Raw genomic sequence first — 21,688 nt, forward strand, 5'->3', positions numbered from 1 at the left:
TGCTGGAGAACCAGCTTGCACAGGTTTCTCTCTCTCTCTCTCTCTCTCTCTCTGTGTGTGTGTGTGTGTGTGTGTGTGTGTGTGTACTGAGTACTGGCTGAAAAGAAGATGGCTCTGTACTCAGAGAGGCCTGAGTATTTCTGAGGCCTTGTTTGCTGCTGATCTTCACTGAAGCAGATTCATGGACTAAGAAAGGATTGCCTATAACTGCTTATTTCTGTAAGCAGACAGAGGGACTATTGTAAATACCATTGTTCTGTTGATCTCTTGGATTTAGTAAAAGTCCCTGTGTTAATTTGTTCTGCAAAGCTGAATGGTGCATCATTCTGCGGGGTGTCTCTGTGCTCATGGGCATACGTAAGAGCTTCCATCTATGGTCTACAATCCCCAACACCCAGGTGTTTTGACCTATTACTCCCAGAAATCCCAGCCAGTTTACCGGCTGTTAGGATTTCTGGGAGTTGAAGGCCAAAACATCTGGGAACCCACAGGTTGAGACCACTGTTGTGAGTTGTAGTTCCATAAGATCTTTAGCTTTCTTTGCCCAAAAGTAGTGGTGCTTCATCAAAACTGCAACTCCCATGATTTCATAGTATTGCATTATGGCAATTCAAAGTGGTGTCAAACTGCATTACTTCAGCAGTGTTGATAACACTCTAAGAAGCCCCTTGAAGATTTCTCAGCTTGGTTTATCAGCATATAACCCACAACTGAGTTTCTCCAAGGTGGAATTTGATGTTGTACGCTTCTAATTGTGCTTCTTTTACGACCATTTGAAATATCGTCTTGTTAACTGCTGTCAAGTAGAGTTGAGTTCAGGAAGAGACTTTATGGAACTTATCTGGAACTTCTGGTATTAAATGCATCATTGGCGATCATCCGTATCCAAGTATGGCCTTCCAAGTGTTGGGTCTTGGCGGTGGGTCCATAGGTGACTGTGACTATTCTTGGCCCGCATTTTCTTCCACCGTAATGACATTGGTTTCCAGGTGGAAGGCGGTCCCGGTCAGAGTTGGCTTGATGCGCCTTCCTTTTGACACCTTTGTCTTTTTGTCCTCCATTCATGCCTCTTTGAATTCCACAGCATTGCTGGTCACAGCTGATCTCCAGTTAGAGCGCTCAAGGCTCAGGGCTTCCCAGTTCTCAGTGTCCATGCCAGTTTTTAAGGTTGGATTTAAGACCATCTTTACATCTCTTCCTGCCCACCAACCTTCCGTTTTCCATTCTTCAGTTGGGAGTAACTGCTTTGAGTGTGACACCTGTAGACGGTCCATGTTTTGCAGGCATAGAGCAGGGTTGGGAGGACAATGGCTTTATAAACAAGCACCTTGGTATCGCTACGGATGTCCCGATCATCAAACACTCTCTGCTTCATTCGGAAAAATGCTGCACCCGCAGAGCTCAGGCGGTGTTGTGTTTCAGTGTCGATGTTGACTTTTGTGGAGAGGTGGCTGCCAAGGTAACGAAAATGGTCAACATTTTCAAACGTTACACCATTAAGCTGTATTTCTGGCATTGCAGAAAGATTGGTTGACGACTTCTGGAAGAGCACTTTGGTTTTCTCTATTCAGTGGCAGGCCAAACGTTTCGTAAACGCAAAGGTGTTTAGAGTGGCTTGTAGGTCTTCTTCTGAATGAGCACAGACCACATTATCATCTGCATATTGGAGTTCTATAACATGTTGTTGTGACCTTGGTTTTGGCTTTCAGTCCGCTGAGGTTAAATAGCTTGCCATATGTCCGATAGATTATTTCCATGCCGGTAGGAAGCTTCCCATCAGTAAGGTACAGTATCATAGTGATGAAGATGGAAAATAAGGTTGGGAAAATAACATATCCCTGTTTGACACCTTAAATGGGTCACTTTGGGAGCTGTTGCTGTCCAAGACTGTTGCCATCATGTCATCATGGAGGAGCCGCAGGATGTTCACAAATTTGTCAGGGCACCCGATTTTTTGGAGGATGGTCCAGAGAGCGCTGCGATTCACTGTGTCGAATGCCTTTGCAAGGTCAATGAATGCCATGTACAGAGGTTGGTTTTGTTCCCTGCATTTTTCTTGGAGCTGTTGAGCAGTGAAGATCATGTCCACTGTTCCTCTGGAGGGGCGGAAGCCATTCTGGGATTCTGGGAGGGTGTCTTCTGAGACAGGGAGAAGGCGGTTTGCAAGGATTCTTGTGAGGATTTTCCCGGCGGAGGTTAGAAGGGAGATACCACGATAGTTCCTGCAGTGTGTTCTGTCCCCTTTTGTCACGCTCAAGGCAGCGGAGCACCAAGAACCATACACAGAGGCCAATAAACTATCTAATATCTTTATTAAGGAAATATATAAGAGTAATAAAAACAAGTAGAAAATATAGTCCAGAAGCAGACCTATCAAATGAGGTCAAATATAGTCCAGAAATGTTTTGTCCAATAAATGATATTAGAGTTCAAAGTTAAATCCAATCCGAAACACACACTATTGCCAAGCAATAGTGTGGGGAAACATTCAGGGTCCAAGGTAAAATTCCACAACAAGGTACGAGGGCAAGACTTGATTCTTGAAGCAAAATCCGTGGCTAGAAGCAAAGCAAGGCAATTCTTGAAGTACTTGAATGAGCAAGGCAAGGAAACTGGATTTGCGGACTTGCGAAGTCCACACAAGGCTGGACGCGATTTCACTCCTGAAGCTGCTCAGTTGACTCCGCACCGGACCAACCGTGCCAGGCACCTATATCTGGGTCTCGTTTTCCCGCCAAGCAGGTGTCCAGCGTTCTCTTTCCCTAGAGAACGGGAAACGAAACCCAGCTTTCTCCAGATGTGAGACTCCCTGGATTTTCCCAGGGGAAACATGGCCAATCAGTGTCTTGTTTGGCTGCAATTCTCAAGCTCCTGCGAACCCGCTCTTTCACTCCCCTGTCTGCAGCAAAGGACTGTCTCCTAGCGAAGGGAGGTGAAAGCTGTTCAAGGTCTGTCTTAATTGGCTCTGGGGCGAGAACATCAACATCAGGCATCTGGAAAGATTCCGGCTATTGTTGATCCGGAGAAAACCCCATGTTTTCATCGTCATCTGCCACATTGACACTAGGAGCGGGACTACAAGGCCCATGAGACATCACACCTTTCTTGAAAAGGGTGATGATGGTGGCATCCTTGAAGTCTGCTGGGATTTTCTCGGTCATCCACACCTTTTCAATGAGCTGGTGGAGTTGTTGTATCAGCTCAGGTCCTCTTTGAAGATTTCAGCAGGGATCCCATCAGGTCTGCTGGCTTTGTTGGTTTTTTTTTGTTGGCTGATGGCATTGCTGACTTCTTCCAAACTAGGCAATGCTGCAAGCTCATCCCTGGTTTGTTGTTGTGGGATTTGTGAGAGAACCTCTTCAGACACGTTACAGCTGCGATTCAGGAGGTTGTGGTAGTGCTCTTTCCAAGATAGTGGAGTTATGATAATTTCCGCAATCTGTTCTATCCCTTTTTTTTAAAAAAAGGTGATGATGGAGGCATCCTTGAAGTCTACTGGGATTTTCTCGGTCACTGTGACACCCCTGGCTGCAAGAGCACTGGAAACCAATACACCAAGGCCAATAAACAATCTAATATCTTTATTAAGAAAATGAAGAAATGAAACAAAAACAAGCAGAAGATATAGTTCAGCAATAGACCTTTTGGGAGAGGTCAAATATAGTCCAATAATATATTGTCCAATGTCTGATATTAGAGTTCAAAGTTTGTAATCCAAAAACCGAAACGCACTCAAACTTCCAAGTAGTTTGAGTGGGGAAAAGTCCAAGTCTTTTCTAGAGTTCAAAACAAGTCCGAGGCAAGGAATTGTAGACAAGGCTGTATACACGACATGACAAGGCAAGGCTGGAATCACAACAAGGCAAGGCAAGGAACATGGCTGGACAAGGCACAGCTAGGCTTGAAGGTAGTAGACTCAAACGCAGTCCACACTTGGCTGGAAACGAAGTTATTCCTTCAACTGACACGTTGACTCCGCGCTGGCTAGCCAGCGCACAGAACTTTTAAAGAACTTCGAATCTTCCCTCAGAACAGGTGTCTCAAATGCTCTTTTCCCAAGGCAAAAGAGCTAGAACAACATCTTGGCCAGATGCAATCCTCCCTTAGAATTCTCAGGGGAAAATAGGTTAATCAGCAAATTCCCTAGCTGCTAATTGCGCGCTTCGTCTCCTGCCAGCTTTCTCCTGCCTGTTAGTTTCCACAAACATCCTTCTATCAAAGGGAGGGGAACTGGGAAGAGAAGACTCCGTTTCAAGGACCTTTTTAATGAGCGTTGAACTAGAATTGTCAATAGGGAACATCTGGAACGGGGCAGAGTCTTGCTGAATCGGCACAAAACTTGTTTCCTCATCACTGTGGTCCACAATGGAGTCAGGTTAACGGCCCAAGGGTCCATGGGACATCACAGTCACCCACACCTTTTCAATAAGCTGGTGGAGTTGTTGTGTCAGCTCAGATCCACCCTCTTCCCATCAGGTCTGCTGGCTTTGTTATTTTTTGTTGGCTGATGGCATTGCTGACTTTCTCCAAACTATGCAGTGCTGCAAGCTCATCCCTGGTTTGTTGTTGCAGGATTTGTGAGAGAACCTCTTCGGACACGTTACAGCTGTGATTCAGGAGGTTGTGGTAGTGCTCTTTCCAACATAGTGAAATTACGATAATTTCCGCAATCTGTTCTATCCCCCTTTTTTTTGAAAAAGGTGATGATGGAGGCATCCTTGAAGCCTGCTGGAATTTTCTCATTCACCCACAGTTTTTCAATAGGCTGGTGGAGTTGTTGTGTCTTTATGAAAGGACTGGTGGAGAAAAAGAAAACCACACATTCAGATCTGCTTATCTGGAACTGCTAGTGGTATTAAATGCACCACACCCAGAGCTAGCAAAAGAAGACAACTGAATTAAATTTATTTAAATTTATATATGTTTTAAAATTTTGTATAATTTGTTTTTACTTGTATTGCTATTTGATTTGTATGAGCTGTTGTTTTTATTCTGGGCATTGAATATTTTCCAATCTATGTAAGCCGCCTTGAGTCCCCTCGGGTGAGAAAGGCGGGGTAAAAATGCTGTAAATAAATAAATAAATAAATAGGTTATTGCAAAAGATTGGCTATTCCAAAAGGCACAGTGTTTGGCATTTTATTCCCCTGTCCTTACCTTTATATATTTGCACTTTTAAAATTATTATTATTTAAATATTTAAAAGGATGCTCCATTGAAGAGGAAGGGACCAGTTTGTTTTCTGCTGAGTAGAGACTGGAAACAATGGGGCAATTTATTCAAATTGCAGGAAAATAGATTGTACCTAACATTAAGAACTTCCTGATGGTAAGAGATGCTCAATAGTGGAGTATTCTGCCTTGCAATGTAATGAAGTCTTCTTCTCTGGAGGTTTTTAAACAGAGGCTGGATGGCCATCTGTCAGGAGGGCTTTGATTGTGTCTTTCTGCATGGCAGAAGGGGGTTGGACTGGATGGCCTTTGGGGGTCTCTTCCAATTCTGACTCTATCACCATCATCATTATTATTATGCTCCTTTTTCTCTCTTCCCACCCTAATTTTTCTTTCCCTCACTCTTATGCATTGCGTGTCCACACTGAACATGTAATGCAGTTTATATTATTAATTCCCTTCTTCCCATTGGAAAGAACTACTGCCACTCTCGCCTCCGCAGAAAACGATTGGCTGGAACGACTCCGTTGATCGCCCCGCCCCCTTGAGGTCTAATCCTTCTCACAGCACTGGGGTACTTGCGTGTTGTCAATCTCCTGAAGCGTGGGATGCTGATTGGGTGAGAGAGCTCTTAGCGCCCCACCTTTCCCACCTTTTCCTTTCTCTTATTGGCTGGTTTTGGACAGAAGCGGGCTCTCATTGGCGGGAGGCGTACTTCGCTCCATTTTCCCTGAGGGGGGCGAAGCGGGCGGTTGGCGCAGGCGCAGTGGCCGTTCTCGACGGCGAATGGAGGCGGATGGAGTCGCGGAGGAATGGAAGCGGCAAGAAGGGAGCCGAGGCGCCGCCGCCGCCAGCCGCGGTCACCGGGAGCGAAGCCAGGAAGCACAGCTCCGCCCTTCGCCCGCGCCTCGACTCCCTACGCAAGAACAGGCCCCGTGAGTCGCTAGGCCGCAATGGCTGCTCTGAGGGGAAGGAAAGGGGCGGGGCGTAGGGGAGGGGCGGGGCTTAGCCTCCTGCTGGGCGGGGCATAGCACAACACTCTTCATTTCTGTCATTTCGTTGTGTAGAATAGATTTAGTAACATCTGACACCATTTCAGTAGCCAAGTTAAGAAAGTGTACACACACACACACAATTATATATTTATATGCACACACATACATATATATGTGTGGCACAGCTGGCTAATAACCAGCTGCAATAAATCACTACTGACCGATAGGTCATGAGTTTGAAGCCTGGGTCGGATTAAGCTCCCGACCATTAAATAGCCCGGCTTGCTGTTTACCTAAGCAGCCCGAAAGACAGTTGCATCTGTCAAGTAGGACATTTAGGTACGCTTTATGCGGGAGACTAATTTAACTAATTTACAACACCATAAAACTGCCAGCAACACGTGGAAAGGAATGAGGAAGTACAGCACTCGGTGTCACTCATGGATGATGAAGCAACAGCTCCCCCTGTGGCCAGAATCGAGCATACCCTCAGAAAGCTGGAAATGTTAAAATTGCCTGTGTGTGTGTCTATACTGTATGTTATTTGTCTGATGGCATTGATTGTTTGCCATATATATATGTTCATTGTAATCTGCCCTGAGTCCCCTTTGGGGTGAGAAGGGCGGAATATAAATACTGTAAATCAATATATACAGATATATGTGTGTGTGTGTGTGTGTGTGTGTAGGTATATATATATACATATACACACACATACAAACATATATATATATATATATATATATATATATATATATAAATAAAATTTCTGTACTGCATTTTTACCCCACTCTATCTCAATCCCAGAGAGGACTCAGAGCAACTTCCAAATTGGCAATATTCAATGCCGCATTAAACATCTAGAAGCGACTTGCTTCTCAAGTCGCTCCTGACACACAAAAAAACCAAAACATAGAAATACGTTATGCATTAAGTCCCTGCTTCGCAGATTTTCACTTATTGTTGGTGGTCCTGGAACGTAACCCCCGCAATAAGTGAGGGAACACTGTATATATAACACACACACACATATATATATCACTGTACACACAAACATATATTTATATAATATTAGACACACACACATATATTTTATTTATTTATTTATTTACAGTATTTATATTCCGCCCTTCTCACCCCGAAGGGGACTCAGGGCGGATCACATTATAACACACATAGGGCAAACATTCAATGCCCATAAACACATCAAACAGAGACTGAGAGACACACGCAGAGGCAAGTTAACCTTCTTCTGAGGGGATGTTCGATTCTGGCCACAGGGGGGAGCAGCTGCTTCATCATCCACACTGACGGCACTTCCTCACTTCCTCATTCCAGGTCGTAAATTAGTTAATCTTGCCTCCCCACTTTAGTGGTACCTTATCTCCTACTTGATAGATGCAACTATCTTTCGGGTTGCTAGGTCAGCAACGAGCAGGGGCTATTTTTTATTTTTAATTGACGGGTGCTCACCCCGCCACGGGCTAGCCTCGAACTCATGACCTCATGGTCAGAGTGATTTAAGGCAGCTGCATATATATATATGCATTTTCCCAAAAACAAGACTGGGTCTTATATTTATTTTTTGATCCAGTATACACGTTACGACTTATTTTCAGGGGATTTTTTTATATACAACAATCACCATTTATGTATATCAACCTACATTTCTTTATTTCTTCATGTACAACAACCTACATTTATTAATATACAACAATCTACATTTATACATTTATTCATTTCTGTATGCATTTCTTCATGTATAGCTACACTTATTTATGTACAACAATATAGATTTATTCATGTTCAACAACCTACATTTATTTATATACAACAATCTACATTTATTTACGTACAGCAATCTACATTTCTTCATGTACAACAACCTACATTTTTCCATTCCTTCATGTACAGCAATCTACATTTATTCATTTTTTCATCTACATTTATCTATGTACAACTATTTAAATTTTCATTTATTTGTGTACAGTACAACAATCTACTTTTATTTATACAGTAGAGTCTCACTTATCCAAGCCTCGCTTATCCAAGCCTCTGGATTATCCAAGCCATTTTTGTAGTCAATGCTTTCAATATATCGTGGTATTTTGGTGCTAAATTCGTAAATACAGTAATTACAACATAACATTACTGCGTATTGAACTGCTTTTTCTGCCAAATTTGTTGTAAAACATGATGTTTTGGTGCTTAATTTGTAAAATCATAACCTAATTTGATGTTTAATAGGCTTTTCTTTAATCTCTCCTTATTATCCAAGATATTAGCTTATCCAATGCTCTGCCGGCCCGTTTAGCTTGGATAAGCGAGACTCTACTGTATATAATAATCTATGTGTATTGAAATACATTCATGTCATTTATTTGGAACATCCTTATAACTCTCCAAAATTTATATTATCATTTCTTTTGCCTTACCAAACTGCAAAGCCCATGATTCTATAGCATTGAGACATGGCAGTTAAAGTGATGTCAAACTCCATTAATTCTACAGTTGCACTTGAAGATGCACTTGAAGAGACTTGATTCAGTATTTAAGCCCTTCATCGTTATAAAAATATGTTTGTGATCATGACTTGAGTGCTGGAGTGTGCAAGACAGTTAATCTGAACATAAAAGGTGATATGCAAAAAAAATACTAATGTATAAGTCTATCTTATGTACTGTATAAGCAGAGGGCAGGGTTTGGGGTCAAAGTTATGGATTTAGATATGACCCATGAATAAATCAAAAGTCATTACTCAGAAAAGGGAAAGCACCATTATCCCCATTAAGATTTAAGGTACAGTACCCATATTGACATGTGGATCAGTCAACCCAGGTTTTGGGGTCGATTTTTGATTATAATTTCCAGAATTTTGCATGAATATATAGATTTGTGTAAGCTAGAGGCGAGAAGAAAAGAAGGCATGCAGAAATTCATGATGTTTGCTGGTTAAAATTATTGGGGATGGTTTTGAATAGGGTCAGACCTTTGTGAAAGGGGCAGCCAAAGCCAAGGGGCTTTGAGACAGGTGTCAGATTGTCGTGAAGGGAATTCAGAGACTGATGTAACCATTCTAGCTTTGTGTAATTGCAAATGATAATTAATGCAGTGTGAGGAAAACCAAAGGAGCTGATGACAGCTAGCTGTAGAGATTATGCCAAGCTTTCTTACATGTAAAAAGGCTGGCAGTTCTTCATTTTTCCTTAAATCTGAGTCTTGGGCTGGTGGAATACTGAATATGAGCTTTATAGCTTCAAATTCTCTTCTTGCAACTGATGAAGTGCAAAGGATTATGGAGGCATTGGTAAAGGTGTGGTCAGGGTTATGTAATGGGTTGAGCTTCGGATTTATGCATCTGAGAGCTGAGTTGTGTCGGCATGTGTGTGAATGTTCACACTGACACAAGCTATAGCTATATGAATGGTAAATGAACATCAGGACATACTGCAGTGTCATGTATTTCTAGCATTACCAATGAAACTTGTTGTGTGATTGCAAAATTACATTTAGAGGTTCAGTCTTGCTTAAGCAAGGTTTGCAGACATTTCGAAGAATCTTCCATTTTCCCCTCTGTCAGCTTTCATTTGGCAAATTTTGTTTTACTGTTTTTGCTTTTGAGCCTTTGGGGTATATGCTTCTCCAAAATCATTGCAATCCTAAAATGATATATACAGTGTGTGTGTGTGTGTGTGTGTCTGTGTGTGTGTGTTGAAGCTTTGAGAGGAGAAACTCTTCCTCCTCCTTTTGCAGGAATTTTGTAGAAGATAGAAACATACCCAATGCTTTCTTAACTTAATTTTGTTTTACCACCTTAGCAGCATAAAATAAATACTTTATTCCTTGGTAAGATAAAATTGTAGTACTTAACATATTTATGAAAGGGATTCTTGTTGCAGTGACTCTCTTTGATGTTGATTTCCTAAGGTTTTAAACCATTGCAAGAGCCTCCATGGATAGAGGAGGCTCTTCTTTGTAGATCACATTCAAATTCATCCCCCCATGTCATTTTATGTAGCCCTCCTTCAGATGCTGGATTTCAACTCCTGTATTTTTCGTCATGAAACATCATGAGTAGAGCTGATGGGAGTTGTGATACAGGAACATCTGGAAGGCTGCAGTTTCTTTAGTCATGATAGTGGGGGTTGAATTTAGATTAAGGCTTGTGGGTGTGATGTCTGACTTTTAAAGGTCCTTTAACCTTTCTTCAGCCTCAGAGTCACAAGTGCTGCTGGGTTGCAATTCTCATTATCCCCAGTTTGCATGGCAGATAATAAAAAGTGATGGGAGTTTTCACTCAATAACATCTGGGGAGACACATTGGATAAAAACTAGAGCACCAACCACTATGTATCATGGATTCAGTGGCCTTTTCAAGGCAACTATGAGGCTCATGTGGCCCTCAATGAAAATGAGTTTGACGCCCAGAAGTAGACATTTGTTTTCCACATGTGTAGGAACATGAGAATAATAATGCAGGTAGAGTTGGAATAGTTATTATAGTTTTCTTTCAGGTATGGAAAGCACACATTTTATAGAGGATGAAGCTGTCTGTAGTTTTGCCAGTATTTCAATTTCTAACCTGTTCATCTAATTTTTAGAAGGTTTTTGTGGCAATACGTTGCTATCTTTCATGATCTCATATAGTCCAACCAGTTGTTTGTGGGTAAGAGTCGTAAGGGTTGTATACAGGCAGCAAATAATAAGTGTTGTCATATATACCGTATATACGACCCATCCCCGAGTTACAAACATCTGACTTAAAAATTACTCCTAGTGAAGAATTTTTGGGGCGGGGCGGGGGGGGGGGGTGAGACGACAGGAAATGAGAGAAATCCACTCCTTGGAAGGAAAATCCACTCCTGAAAGTTTCCTTATCATGAGGACAAGGGGTTCCCACTGAAGCTTTGTCAGCAATCCTTGTTTCCACAAGAATTTTTTCAAAATTCAGTGATCACAGGGACAGAAAGTGAGGTAGAACCTTCCGAACAGGGGCACAGACAAACATCTCAGGGTATTAACCACTCCCTGTGCTACCCAAAGCTAATACATATGTTTGGCTGGAGTTACACCTACAATATGTACCTGTTACAACTTACATACAAATTCAACTTAAGAATAATTCTACAGAACCTCTCTTGTTCGTAACTTGGGAACCGCCTGTATACACATACAATCTACATGATGATCCTTTTCTCTCTTCTTCCTTTAGCATTTCCTTGGTTTGGCTTGGATATTGGAGGCACCCTGGTGAAGCTTGTTTATTTTGAACCAAAGGACATTACCACGGAGGAGGAGGAAGAGGAAGTGGAGAACCTGAAGAGCATCCGGAAGTACTTGACCTCCAACACTGCTTATGGATCCACTGGAATCCGGGATGTGCACCTTGAACTAAAGGACCTTACGCTGTGTGGACGTAAAGGCAATCTGCACTTTATACGCTTTCCTACCTATGACATGCCTGCTTTTATTCAAATGGGCAAAGATAAACACTTCTCAAGCCTCCACACTACTTTATGTGCCACAGGAGGTGGAGCATATAAGTTTGAGCAAGACTTTCGCACAGTATGCAATTTTTGGCTTATATATCCTTAACGCTGCAATAGCATTTGTGTCAAAGCTTGCAAAGTAGATCCTGAGTATACTTTCCTATTTTTTCCAGTATTTATATTTCTCAATATAGCGGCAGCTCTGTGCTGCATTGCCATTGTTTCCCAGTTTGAACTTAAGAGCACCACAAAATTGAATGAGGATTTCTTACTTGTTAAAATTGGCCTCCCATTCCTTGGAGTAACAAGAAAAGCTGGGCAATCAAGATGCCATTTATTATTACAGCTGGCACCAGTTTCGTCACTGACATCTCAATAGTTAACATAGTTTGGCTTGACTGACAACCAGTTTCTGTTTAAATGTTGTGATTAATGTTTGATAAATTGGGTCATTTTGTGCCTGCATCCTATGATATTCTTGCTCCAAACGTAGAATTACATTTGAAACCCATTCTTAGTTAATTCAAGAACAGGTGGAAGAGGGATGAAGACAGTTTCTTTTCAGCTTTTCACTTTTCTTCACAATTTTTTCATGCCTGCAGTTTTACTGTTCAGCATAGGACTTTTGAATCCAGCCAGACCCTTGCAGAGATCAATTTTCATTTTATCCTTCGGTATGTTTTAGTCAAGCAGCAGAAGATAGTGTTGGTTAAAAACAATCTGGTTCTGGATTGTCTTTTTGAATTCCTCTAATTCAACCTGACAGTATTTCACCCTCTGTGTCTGGTCCAAACTGTCCTAGTTGCTGCTCATTTGCCTTGAAATCTCAGCAGATCCTTCTTGGCTCAATTACTTTGCCTGTCACCTGCTTACACTACTGTTTCCATACCTCTGTTTCACTGGATTCTTCTGTTTTGCTCACTTTTACAGTCATCCCTCTACATTTGCAGATTTCAGTTTTGCAGAGTTGATTGTTGCAGATTTGATTCATATGGTCTCTAGAAATCTCTAGATCCTCCAGCACAATTCTGGTCAACTTCTGACAGATTCTATGATTCTTAAAGATGACATAGAGATTCCTAGAGAGGTGTTCTTTCAAGTAAAAAAGCACATTTTATTCACTTTTAAAAAACTTTCACAGGGCTCTCTGTGGGGGCTGACTGTTTATTAACATACTCATCCCTCGAACTCGGTTCCAAATGAGAGAAAATTCTTAAACAATGAAACCTGAAATCAATTTCATGTAAACAAATATTTTTCAAATGAACCCATTGCTAAAAATGATAGAGTGCCTAACTTAGTGCTCTGATATGGATTTGAACAAACTGTTCCCATTGGTGCTTGTGAATGCCAGAGCGTGGTAGTCCTGAACATTATCCCTCCCAAAAATGTTAATATGAGATCCTCTTCAAAGCTTTTTTCTCTAAACAGGTGGGAGACCTCCAGCTTCGCAAAATGGACGAACTCGATTGCCTTATTAGAGGAGTTTTGTACATTGATTCGGTTGGGTTCAATGGACACTCAGAGTGCTATTACTTTGAAAACCCGAAAGATCCTGAGAAGTGCAAGAAGCTCCCCTTCAATTTGGAGAATCCTTACCCTCTCCTTCTGGTGAACATCGGCTCAGGGGTCAGCATCTTAGCTGTGTATTCCAAAGACAATTACAAGCGGGTGACTGGGACCAGGTGAGACTTGGAAATGGGGAGTGAATTATTAAGGGTCTCATAAGCCATGAAATGTAGGAGCCCCGGTGGCGAAGTGTGTTAAAGCACTGAGCTGCTGAACTTGCAGACTGAAAGGTTCCAGGTTCAAATCCCGGGAGCGGAGTGAGCGCCCGCTGTTGCTCCAGCTTCTGCCAACCTAGCAGTTTGAAAACATGCCAATGTGAGTAGATCAATAGGTACTGCTCCGGCGGGAAGGTAACGGCGCTCCATGCAGTCATACCGGCCACATGACCTTGGAGGTGTCTATGGATAATGCCAGCTCTTCGGCTTAGAAATGGAGATGAGCCCACAGGGGAAACCTTTACCTTTTTTAAACCATGAAAGCACTTATGAATGTCACACATGAAACCGAACGCCACAGGATTCATGGTCATCGGTGCACGCTTGTCATGGTAATAGCTGTAATGGTAATAGTGGTTGCAGTAATGAGCTTCATCTAACGTGGGACTACCTTTGTGCATAGGAAAATATGAATTGCTCTCCACATTGGAGTTTAAAATGAGGGTGGATTTGCTCTATCCACCTGTAAGAAAGGTGTGATAAGATCTGCTCATCTCAGGATGCCAGATAATTATCTATATTTCCAATAGGAAATAAGTGAGATCTAGGCATAGGCAAACTTTGGTCCTCCAGGTGTTTTGGACTTCCAGCTGTTACGAATTGTGGAAGTTGGACGTCCGAAACACCTGGAGAGCCTAAGTTTTCCCATGCCTGATATAATCTCAGCATAGCATAAATATCCTGTGGCAGAATTACGCTGTGCAATCCTTATACTGAATGACAACTTGGAGCAATGTATGTGGATCAATGTTTATGGCTGACCATCTGTTTTGCAATTGCAGTGTTCAATGCACAAAGCACAATTCGGACAGTGCATACACAAATTCTTGTGTCTTTAATGTGTAATAGCCCTAGTGGCAGAGTGCAGGGATTGTCCAGCACTGTGGATACAACCATGGCATATTCTTCCAAAAAAACCCCTACACCTCCATATGCATTATACAATATATTGCCTGCTTATGTTATGAGTAGGATGCCAGCTAATGAAAGATGTGGCTTTCTTTCCAGTGATGGTTACCCGTCCTCTCCCTTGCCAAACCCTTGGCTGTAATAATTATTTGCATGCCTTTATTTCCTGACTAGCCTTGGAGGCGGAACTTTCTTTGGCCTGTGCTGCCTTCTGACAGGCTGCTCCACCTTTGAAGAGGCTCTTGAGATGGCATCTCATGGGGACAGCACCAAAGTGGACAAATTAGTCCGGGATATTTATGGAGGGGATTACGAGAGGTTTGGGCTGCCAGGCTGGACTGTGGCATCCAGGTAATGCTTCCCCTTAGTACTCATGTATCGCATATACAATCGGTATTAGACTCTGGTCTGTTTTGGTTTTTTGACAGGAGTTAATGTGGCATGTTTTGTTCTTTCTTATGAGTTGCATTATTGTCTGACCTGAGATGGATTGCTTGCTTTGGTGGGGTGGGATAAGAGTCAAATAAATGGATAGCATTTGCCTCCTGCCTCCAATGAGTGAACCCAGTACATACTGGTGGAGCCCATGAATCAAATTGTTGTAGAAACTCATATATAAGTTTAGAAATTTTATTCCAAAAATTAGCCCCCAAAATCTGGGTTAATTTATCAGTTGTCAGTGTTAAGTACAGTAACTTAACTGTAACCAAAAAGAGAACCATCCCCTTCTCTGAATAGATAGAGTGGCAAAAACAAAAGCTTAATCCATCCTTGAAGAACCTAAAAGAAGCACTGACCACATCCTCTTTCCATGCCATAGCACTGTTTCTGACCTTTTTTGAATACATGGACAAGAAAATGGCGGAAGGGAGTGAGTGGTCGCTGGCACTTTCTTTCCATGGAATGAGCCTCAACCTATCCATAGATCATATCACAATCCATAATTTATGGTGTATATATAAGCTGTTGTAAACTTTATAAGCCTGTCTGTAACTTAAGGATGTGATGGCAAGGTTTGTTGGCCCTAGCCCATCCTGCAGGTTTAGTTCCATTGTTTCACTGTTGGCTTGCTTGATAAGCCACAACATAGGCCCACAATTCAGTGAAAGATTGTATAGATACTCCTCACATTCCGCTTCCCTAAAGACTCGTAAATAGCCAGACCTTTCATAATGTACTTGGAGGTCTGCCAGGCTTTAACAGTATTGGCATGTGCTCAAAGACATAATGTTATTTTAGTGGAACTGTCTTTCCAAGATTGCCTAGTAAAAGTTGAAGTGAGCTTTTATATTCATGCACTCACAATCTCTTTCTCTCTCATATTTTTGGATCGTCTGTTCTCCTTTTCTTTGTCTCAGGCAGATTAGCCATAGCCTGGCTTACTTTTCTGCTGATTCCCTCTACTCTCCAAGTGCTTGCTTTCTCTTTGTGGTACTGTTTTGTCTTTGAGCACTATGACATACATTTACTTTCTCCTTGTGGTATGTTGGGATGGAGGAAAGGAGGTTGAGTGGGGCATGTCCCATAGAAATTTTCATGCTGTTCTATGGGTCTGTAGAAAAGCTGCCCTTGTTTCCACAATGATTTTGCTCATATGTATCTGTGAATGGATCAGTTATACTATGTAACACCATTTTTGTTCCAGGGTTATAAATGTCATTTCCTAATGGGTTCTATCATAAAAACATTGAAAAAGTTTATTAAACTGCAAAACATTGTTTTTGTGGGACATCCTGCAGTAGATTTTGGTATAGTTTTTCAATGAGTTTTCTCCTAGAGTCTCAACCAATTTAACATTGTAGCAGCCACAAAAACAAAGTTTCTGAAGTATAGCAACTACTTTCAAAGTAAGTACCACACAGTTAAATAGGAAATAACACTTTCAAACCAGGAACAGATTTTTCTTTAAAAAAAATTCTTACTTAGTATTATTCTCCACTAAAATGTTTTGTCTCTGTGCACGGATTTTCCTATCCAGTTTTGGAAATATGATGAGCAAGGAGAAGCGAGATGCAGCTAGTAAGGAAGACCTGGCAAGAGCAGCTTTGATCACTATCACCAACAACATTGGCTCCATTGCCCGGATGTGCGCCCTCAATGAGGTACAGCAAGAGATGCTTTGAAGCCCCTACTTAGGGGTGCAAGGGAAGTCCAGGTTCTTTAAGAGACTTCCAAGGTGTATTCTTCTTGGTCTTTTGAGTTAGGGATGCTTTTCTGAAAGAATAGAGTGATTAGCTGCTCAAGAGGAGGAACATTTTTAGGTGGAAACGATACTCAGGTCTCACACGGCTCTTGAGAAAACAGACACCAGGTTGCCTTTGATCTCAGCATTGCAGAGTGGGTCAAGAGCAGAGGTTAATAATGGGAGATACTTGAAACCAAATGTGAACCAAGCTAAAAGCAAAGAATCTACTTGCCCATTGCTGAACAGATTTTAAGTTAATTTTCTGTAAGTGCCAAAGAGAGAGACAGACGTGGTAGGGAGGATCTTAGTGTCACTGTCTTGTAAGAAGGTGCAGATGTTTCCCTTGTCTATAGTCAAGTGTCAGTGTCTGGTATTTGTCATTGAGGACTTCATATGAGGAAGAGTGGGGAGCATAACAGGAAGATGTCTGCTGTCCAAAGGCAAGAGTGACCACCTCTGTCTTGGTTGATGGTTTCCCCGAAGCTTGGTGCTTTCAGCTTCTTTACAGTGCTGCCTTGTTGCAACCATGTCAAGCAGCATTGTACAGGGCTATGAAAGAACCAAGGCCTACTCGCCTTGTTGCTTTCCGTCATCCTAATGCAGCTAGGCATCGTCCTTCAGAGCCAAAGGGAGACAAGAAGAAGAATATGGGGCTCAGAGAGAGAGAGAGAAATGTTTTGGGGAATTTATTATGAAACCTTGGGAAGACAAAGGTGATGCTGTGGTAGATGGAATTTAGAGGTGGGAAGTTCGGAGTTTGGTTTTGAAATTTTATATTTATTTATTTACTTACTTCACTTGTATACCACTTTTCTCACCCCGGATGGGGGACTCAAAGCGGTTTCCAAACATATTATGACAAAATTCAATGCGTACACAACAATAATAAAATACAACTATCAGTTGAATCATAAAAATGCAATAACATTAACATTAAAACATAGAGGTAAAAACATATTAATTTAAACATTAAAATCACGTGATCCCAAAGTCCAAGACTGTTCCAATATCAATCTATATTGCACATAATCTCTGATCATTCATTTTATTGCTTATTGCCCGAAGGCCTGGTCCCATAGTCAAGGTTTTACCTTTCTCCTGGAAAAAAATGCTTTAGCTCCAAGTACCACGATGATGGAATGCTTGTTTTTTGCTTGATTACCTGAGTCTATAATGTAAAAGCTTGAAGGGATGTATTTGCCAGGTGTTGTGCACTTTTGCTTCTACATAATTTGTAAATTCCTCTAAATTTAGTCCACAAAGCAATCCTCTCCCTAAAGCCCTATGTGAAAACAACACACTAAGCTTCAGTATTTAATCTTGGCCCTTGCCCAACAGTAGTTGGTGTGTTTGAATTTTCCATATCATCAAAGCTGCTCAGCCAGTGGATGCGCTCTTATAGTTATCTGTCAGTAATTTTTAAAACAACGCAACTGGAAATGCCTGCGAATTGCAGTCTCCTCAGAGCTCTCTAATTGTCTAGATGTCTGCTCTGATTGGGAGAGGTGAACTTGGTACGAAGAGAATCTGTGGCTATTCTGTTTTAACTTTCCAAGATGTGCAGTATGTTTTTAAGCAGTTTCTGAGATCGGACAACACAATTCTAATAACATAATTCCTTCCTTGCAGAACATTAATCGAGTGGTTTTTGTGGGGAACTTCCTGCGTATCAATACGATCTCAATGAAGTTTCTGGCCTACGCCTTGGACTACTGGTCGAAGGGGCAGCTGAAGGCCCTGTTCTTGGAACATGAGGTAGTGTTTTATCCCCATTTGTAATCTACCTTTGGGGAGAGAACAACATGAAAAGCCTTTCATCGGTTTTTATCTTAATGTTGGCACTTTGGTTCTACACTGGCAGTTGAACCCTGCATTGGAGGTTGTTTGGCATAGTGAACAACACTTTTAGCAGACCCAAGTGGGGAGGGAAAGAGTGGGTGGAAAGAGGAAATGTCATGATGCGCAGTGTAAAAAAGAATGAACTCATCCACACCTCCAAAAAGCCTGTCAAACATGTAGGGTGGAGAGTAGATTCCTTGAATCATGATGGAAAGAGACACCAGACGGAGGCTCTTCTCCAGCGAACAACTTGTAGTTCGTTGCAACAGCTCACAGAGCAACATCCCAAGAGCAGTCATGGGAAAAGGTTTTTGCCAGTTTATTTCATATGTCAGCCTTTCTAGCCTCTGGATCATAGAGTCTCAAAATTGGGAGGGTCCCCAAGGCCATCTATTCCATCTGCCGGCTACACACAAATACACAACTAAAGGACTATCAAATTTTTATTACTGAGGTCTTGATGTTTTTTGCATGAGTATTTTTATAAAATACATGTGTGTGTGTGCGCACACATACCTATGTACATACATATATGCATTTACATTACACACATATACACATTTACATAAGGAGGGAAGATGGAAAAGTCAGGTAAAAAAGAAAAGGAAAAAAAGGAAAGGATGGGAATAATGAAGTTATTGTTAGTAAGTTAAATCTTTACCAATATCTAATATGTAGCAGAGGAGGTGGGAGAGGTTGAGGGGACAAGGGAAGAGTTACAATTATTTCATTTATTTTTTCATCTTGATTACATTTACTGTACTTAAAAAGTATTAAAAGTTCCATATATCCTCTGTAACAAAGAGAGGAGTTAAATTGTCAAGTAATTTTAAACTATTAGTCGTATCTCATGTTCTTCTTTTCTTCTCTTCCGGTTTTCCATTGTTATAACTTGTTCCTGTCAGATTATTTCTTTTAAATCTAATCTTAATAATTACCTAAGAAATCTAAAAAATAATTTAACGTGTTAGTATGTTAGTTAGTATTACGTAGACAAAATTTTACTCTCTATCACTATCATTCTTTCTCCCCCGTTAGCACTACTCTGTATTTCTGTGTAAGCATTCCTAGTCTATTTAAGGGGTGTGTGATAACATATTTGTGTACTTCCCTTTTGTTCGTTTTGCACAGGGTTATTTTGGAGCCGTTGGAGCTTTTCTGGAGCTTCTCCATTCGTCCTGATCTCCCTGTGGAGATTGGGCTCGGGTTGCTGCTGGGAGCTTCTACACCAAAGGGAACATCTTCTTTCAGCTTTATGTGTAAAAGTATTTGTCTATTTTGACTGGTCAGGGGAAGTAACTGTGAGTAACTAACTCTTCAATCAGTGCAGAGGATAGAGGTATATTTTAAAGGTTAAAACTAGCCTGCATATAAAAGGGTCTGCAAAAAAAGAAGACATTTATCTCTATATATGCAAATTTGTGGATTGAATATGTCTTATCTCACCACTGTTAAAGTGCATGTTTAATTAATCTTGTGTTGCGCAGCTTTTGTGACATACGCTGTGCAAAAGGCTTGAAGGAAGGAGTCAATGCACATAGAGCTTGATGCCGATGCAGATTGCACTAGGCTGAAACCTATTTTAAGTGCTACTTTGTTTACTAATCTTGTATGATCTTGTAGGGCTTTTGTGTGTGTGTATTTTCATAATAGCACCAAGATTTGTGGAATATAAAAAAAACACTTTCAATATTAAATCTGTTTCTTTTTTTAATGGAAGAGTTTATTGTCTCTTTGTACCAAAAAATGGGTTCCCAGTTGGACCTGAATAATAAATAGGAGATAAGGGGAGGGGGGGGTCAAAGGAATAGTAAGGCATTCTCTGGTTGGGCCTCTTCTCGGTATTCCTTACTACCATAGGCTGATACTTGACTTGGGCCCCTTGTACACTGCCATATAAAATCCAGATTGTCTGCTTTGAACTGGATTATGTGACAGTGTAGACTCATTTAATCCAACTCAAAATAGATAATGTGGATTATCTGATTTGATAATCTGGATTTTATGGCAGTGTAGGAGGGGTTTACAACACATATATATGCACAGTTGGGGTTACAAGGACATGAACAACCTTCTTTCTAAAGATCCAATCTCAGACATTGAGTATTAGAAGCCAGTGGTAACCTTTTAATTTTTTTGCAAGGGTGCCACTAAGTAGAATGGAGCAGAAAGGGACAAAAGAAGAATTTGAATCAACTGGTAGATCTTTGGCTGACTCGCAATAGATTGGGGATAGTTTCTGATTTGCTAATCACATTAGGAACAGAAATGTTGCCTATTTCTTTGGCTCCTGAAATGAATGAGAGCCTTAATTCGTGTGTCTGTCACAATGACTCACTGTGCAAACAGTTGGAATCTTGTGGCTGTAGTTTTTTTTAAAAAAATATCCCAAACAGCTAGATTGCATAAACTTGAAATCTGTCCATCTGGAGCCCATTTGGTGTATGGTTTTGCAATAGCAGGAAGAGATAGAGAGCGTCAGCACAATCCAATCTTGCAAAGGCCTTCCTCCTCATGCCAATGATGCAACACAAATCTTGAATTTATTTTGGGACAATAGCTCTTGAGGTCGGCCCACTTGAGGCAGCCGCTTCGCCTCCGCTCTGCAGGAAATGGGAGGCTTTTTGGTCATCTGCCTGTTGAAGCTTCCTTGCTTTGCATCTATAAAGAAAAGGGTGGCCATTTTTTATTTAACAGATGGAAGATCTATTTTAGGCTCAGCAGCAGGGGCTTTTAAGCACTTACGCTTTTCGCTTTCTCAACGCTTTGAGATAAAAACTCATTTTTGTCCCCCTTGTTTTGGTGATAGCACATCCGGATGTCAGCAGCAGACGGTTGCCACTCTTGGTTCCTCTGTGAGAGCATCAAGCAGTTCCTCCCTGTTGTAGTCCATGCATTAACAGTATTTCCCAAACTGCTGGTCCTTGTGGACTGTCATCCCTTAGGAGACTTGTTTTTTTAAAAAAGCCAAAGGTTGGAATAGAAATAAATGTGGAACATATTCTCTTGTTCATGAAATATCAGGTTCCTGTTAAATCTATGATTTTGAACAAGACAAGCAACGAAAAACATGTGGGAACTCGAATTCTCAACTTCTTCATGGGTAATAATGCTTCTTGGATCTCTTTGTGGGCCAAGCAGTGATTACAGCCCCTAACATAGTAATTTTTACTGCCGTGCTCAGTTTTGCACCTCCTTGCCTTACTGGAATGGGAAATGTGAGCTATATCCTTTGTTCTTCTAATAGTTGAGTTCTCTATCCTGGGCCTAGACTGGTGTTGCCAGGTTGCATTGCTAATGCAGGATTATAGTCTTT

General features: G+C 41.3%; 1 protein-coding gene across 4 annotated transcripts; it reads left to right on the top strand.

Moving 5' to 3' along the window:
* Nucleotides 1-5,908: 5,908 nt before the first annotated feature.
* On the top strand, nucleotides 5,909-20,086 carry pank2 (pantothenate kinase 2). Of its 4 annotated transcripts, XM_062982257.1 has the most exons (7): nucleotides 5,909-6,106; nucleotides 11,379-11,731; nucleotides 13,087-13,340; nucleotides 14,523-14,699; nucleotides 16,327-16,450; nucleotides 18,163-18,288; nucleotides 19,504-20,086. In XM_062982257.1, exons 1-7 carry the CDS (start codon nucleotides 5,968-5,970, stop codon nucleotides 19,552-19,554), a joined length of 1,224 nt encoding a protein of 407 aa, XP_062838327.1. In that variant the 5' UTR covers nucleotides 5,909-5,967; the 3' UTR covers nucleotides 19,555-20,086. The 4 variants fall into 4 exon arrangements, with proteins under 4 accessions (XP_062838327.1, XP_062838330.1, XP_062838329.1 ...); XM_062982260.1 differs by lacking the exon at nucleotides 5,909-6,106 and having other exon boundaries at nucleotides 11,446-11,582; XM_062982259.1 differs by lacking the exon at nucleotides 5,909-6,106 and having other exon boundaries at nucleotides 11,450-11,588.
* The last annotated feature ends 1,602 nt before the right edge of the window (nucleotides 20,087-21,688 follow it).

This window comes from Anolis carolinensis, chromosome 5 (genome assembly GCF_035594765.1).
Source record: "Anolis carolinensis isolate JA03-04 chromosome 5, rAnoCar3.1.pri, whole genome shotgun sequence".
NCBI lineage: Eukaryota > Metazoa > Chordata > Lepidosauria > Squamata > Dactyloidae > Anolis > Anolis carolinensis.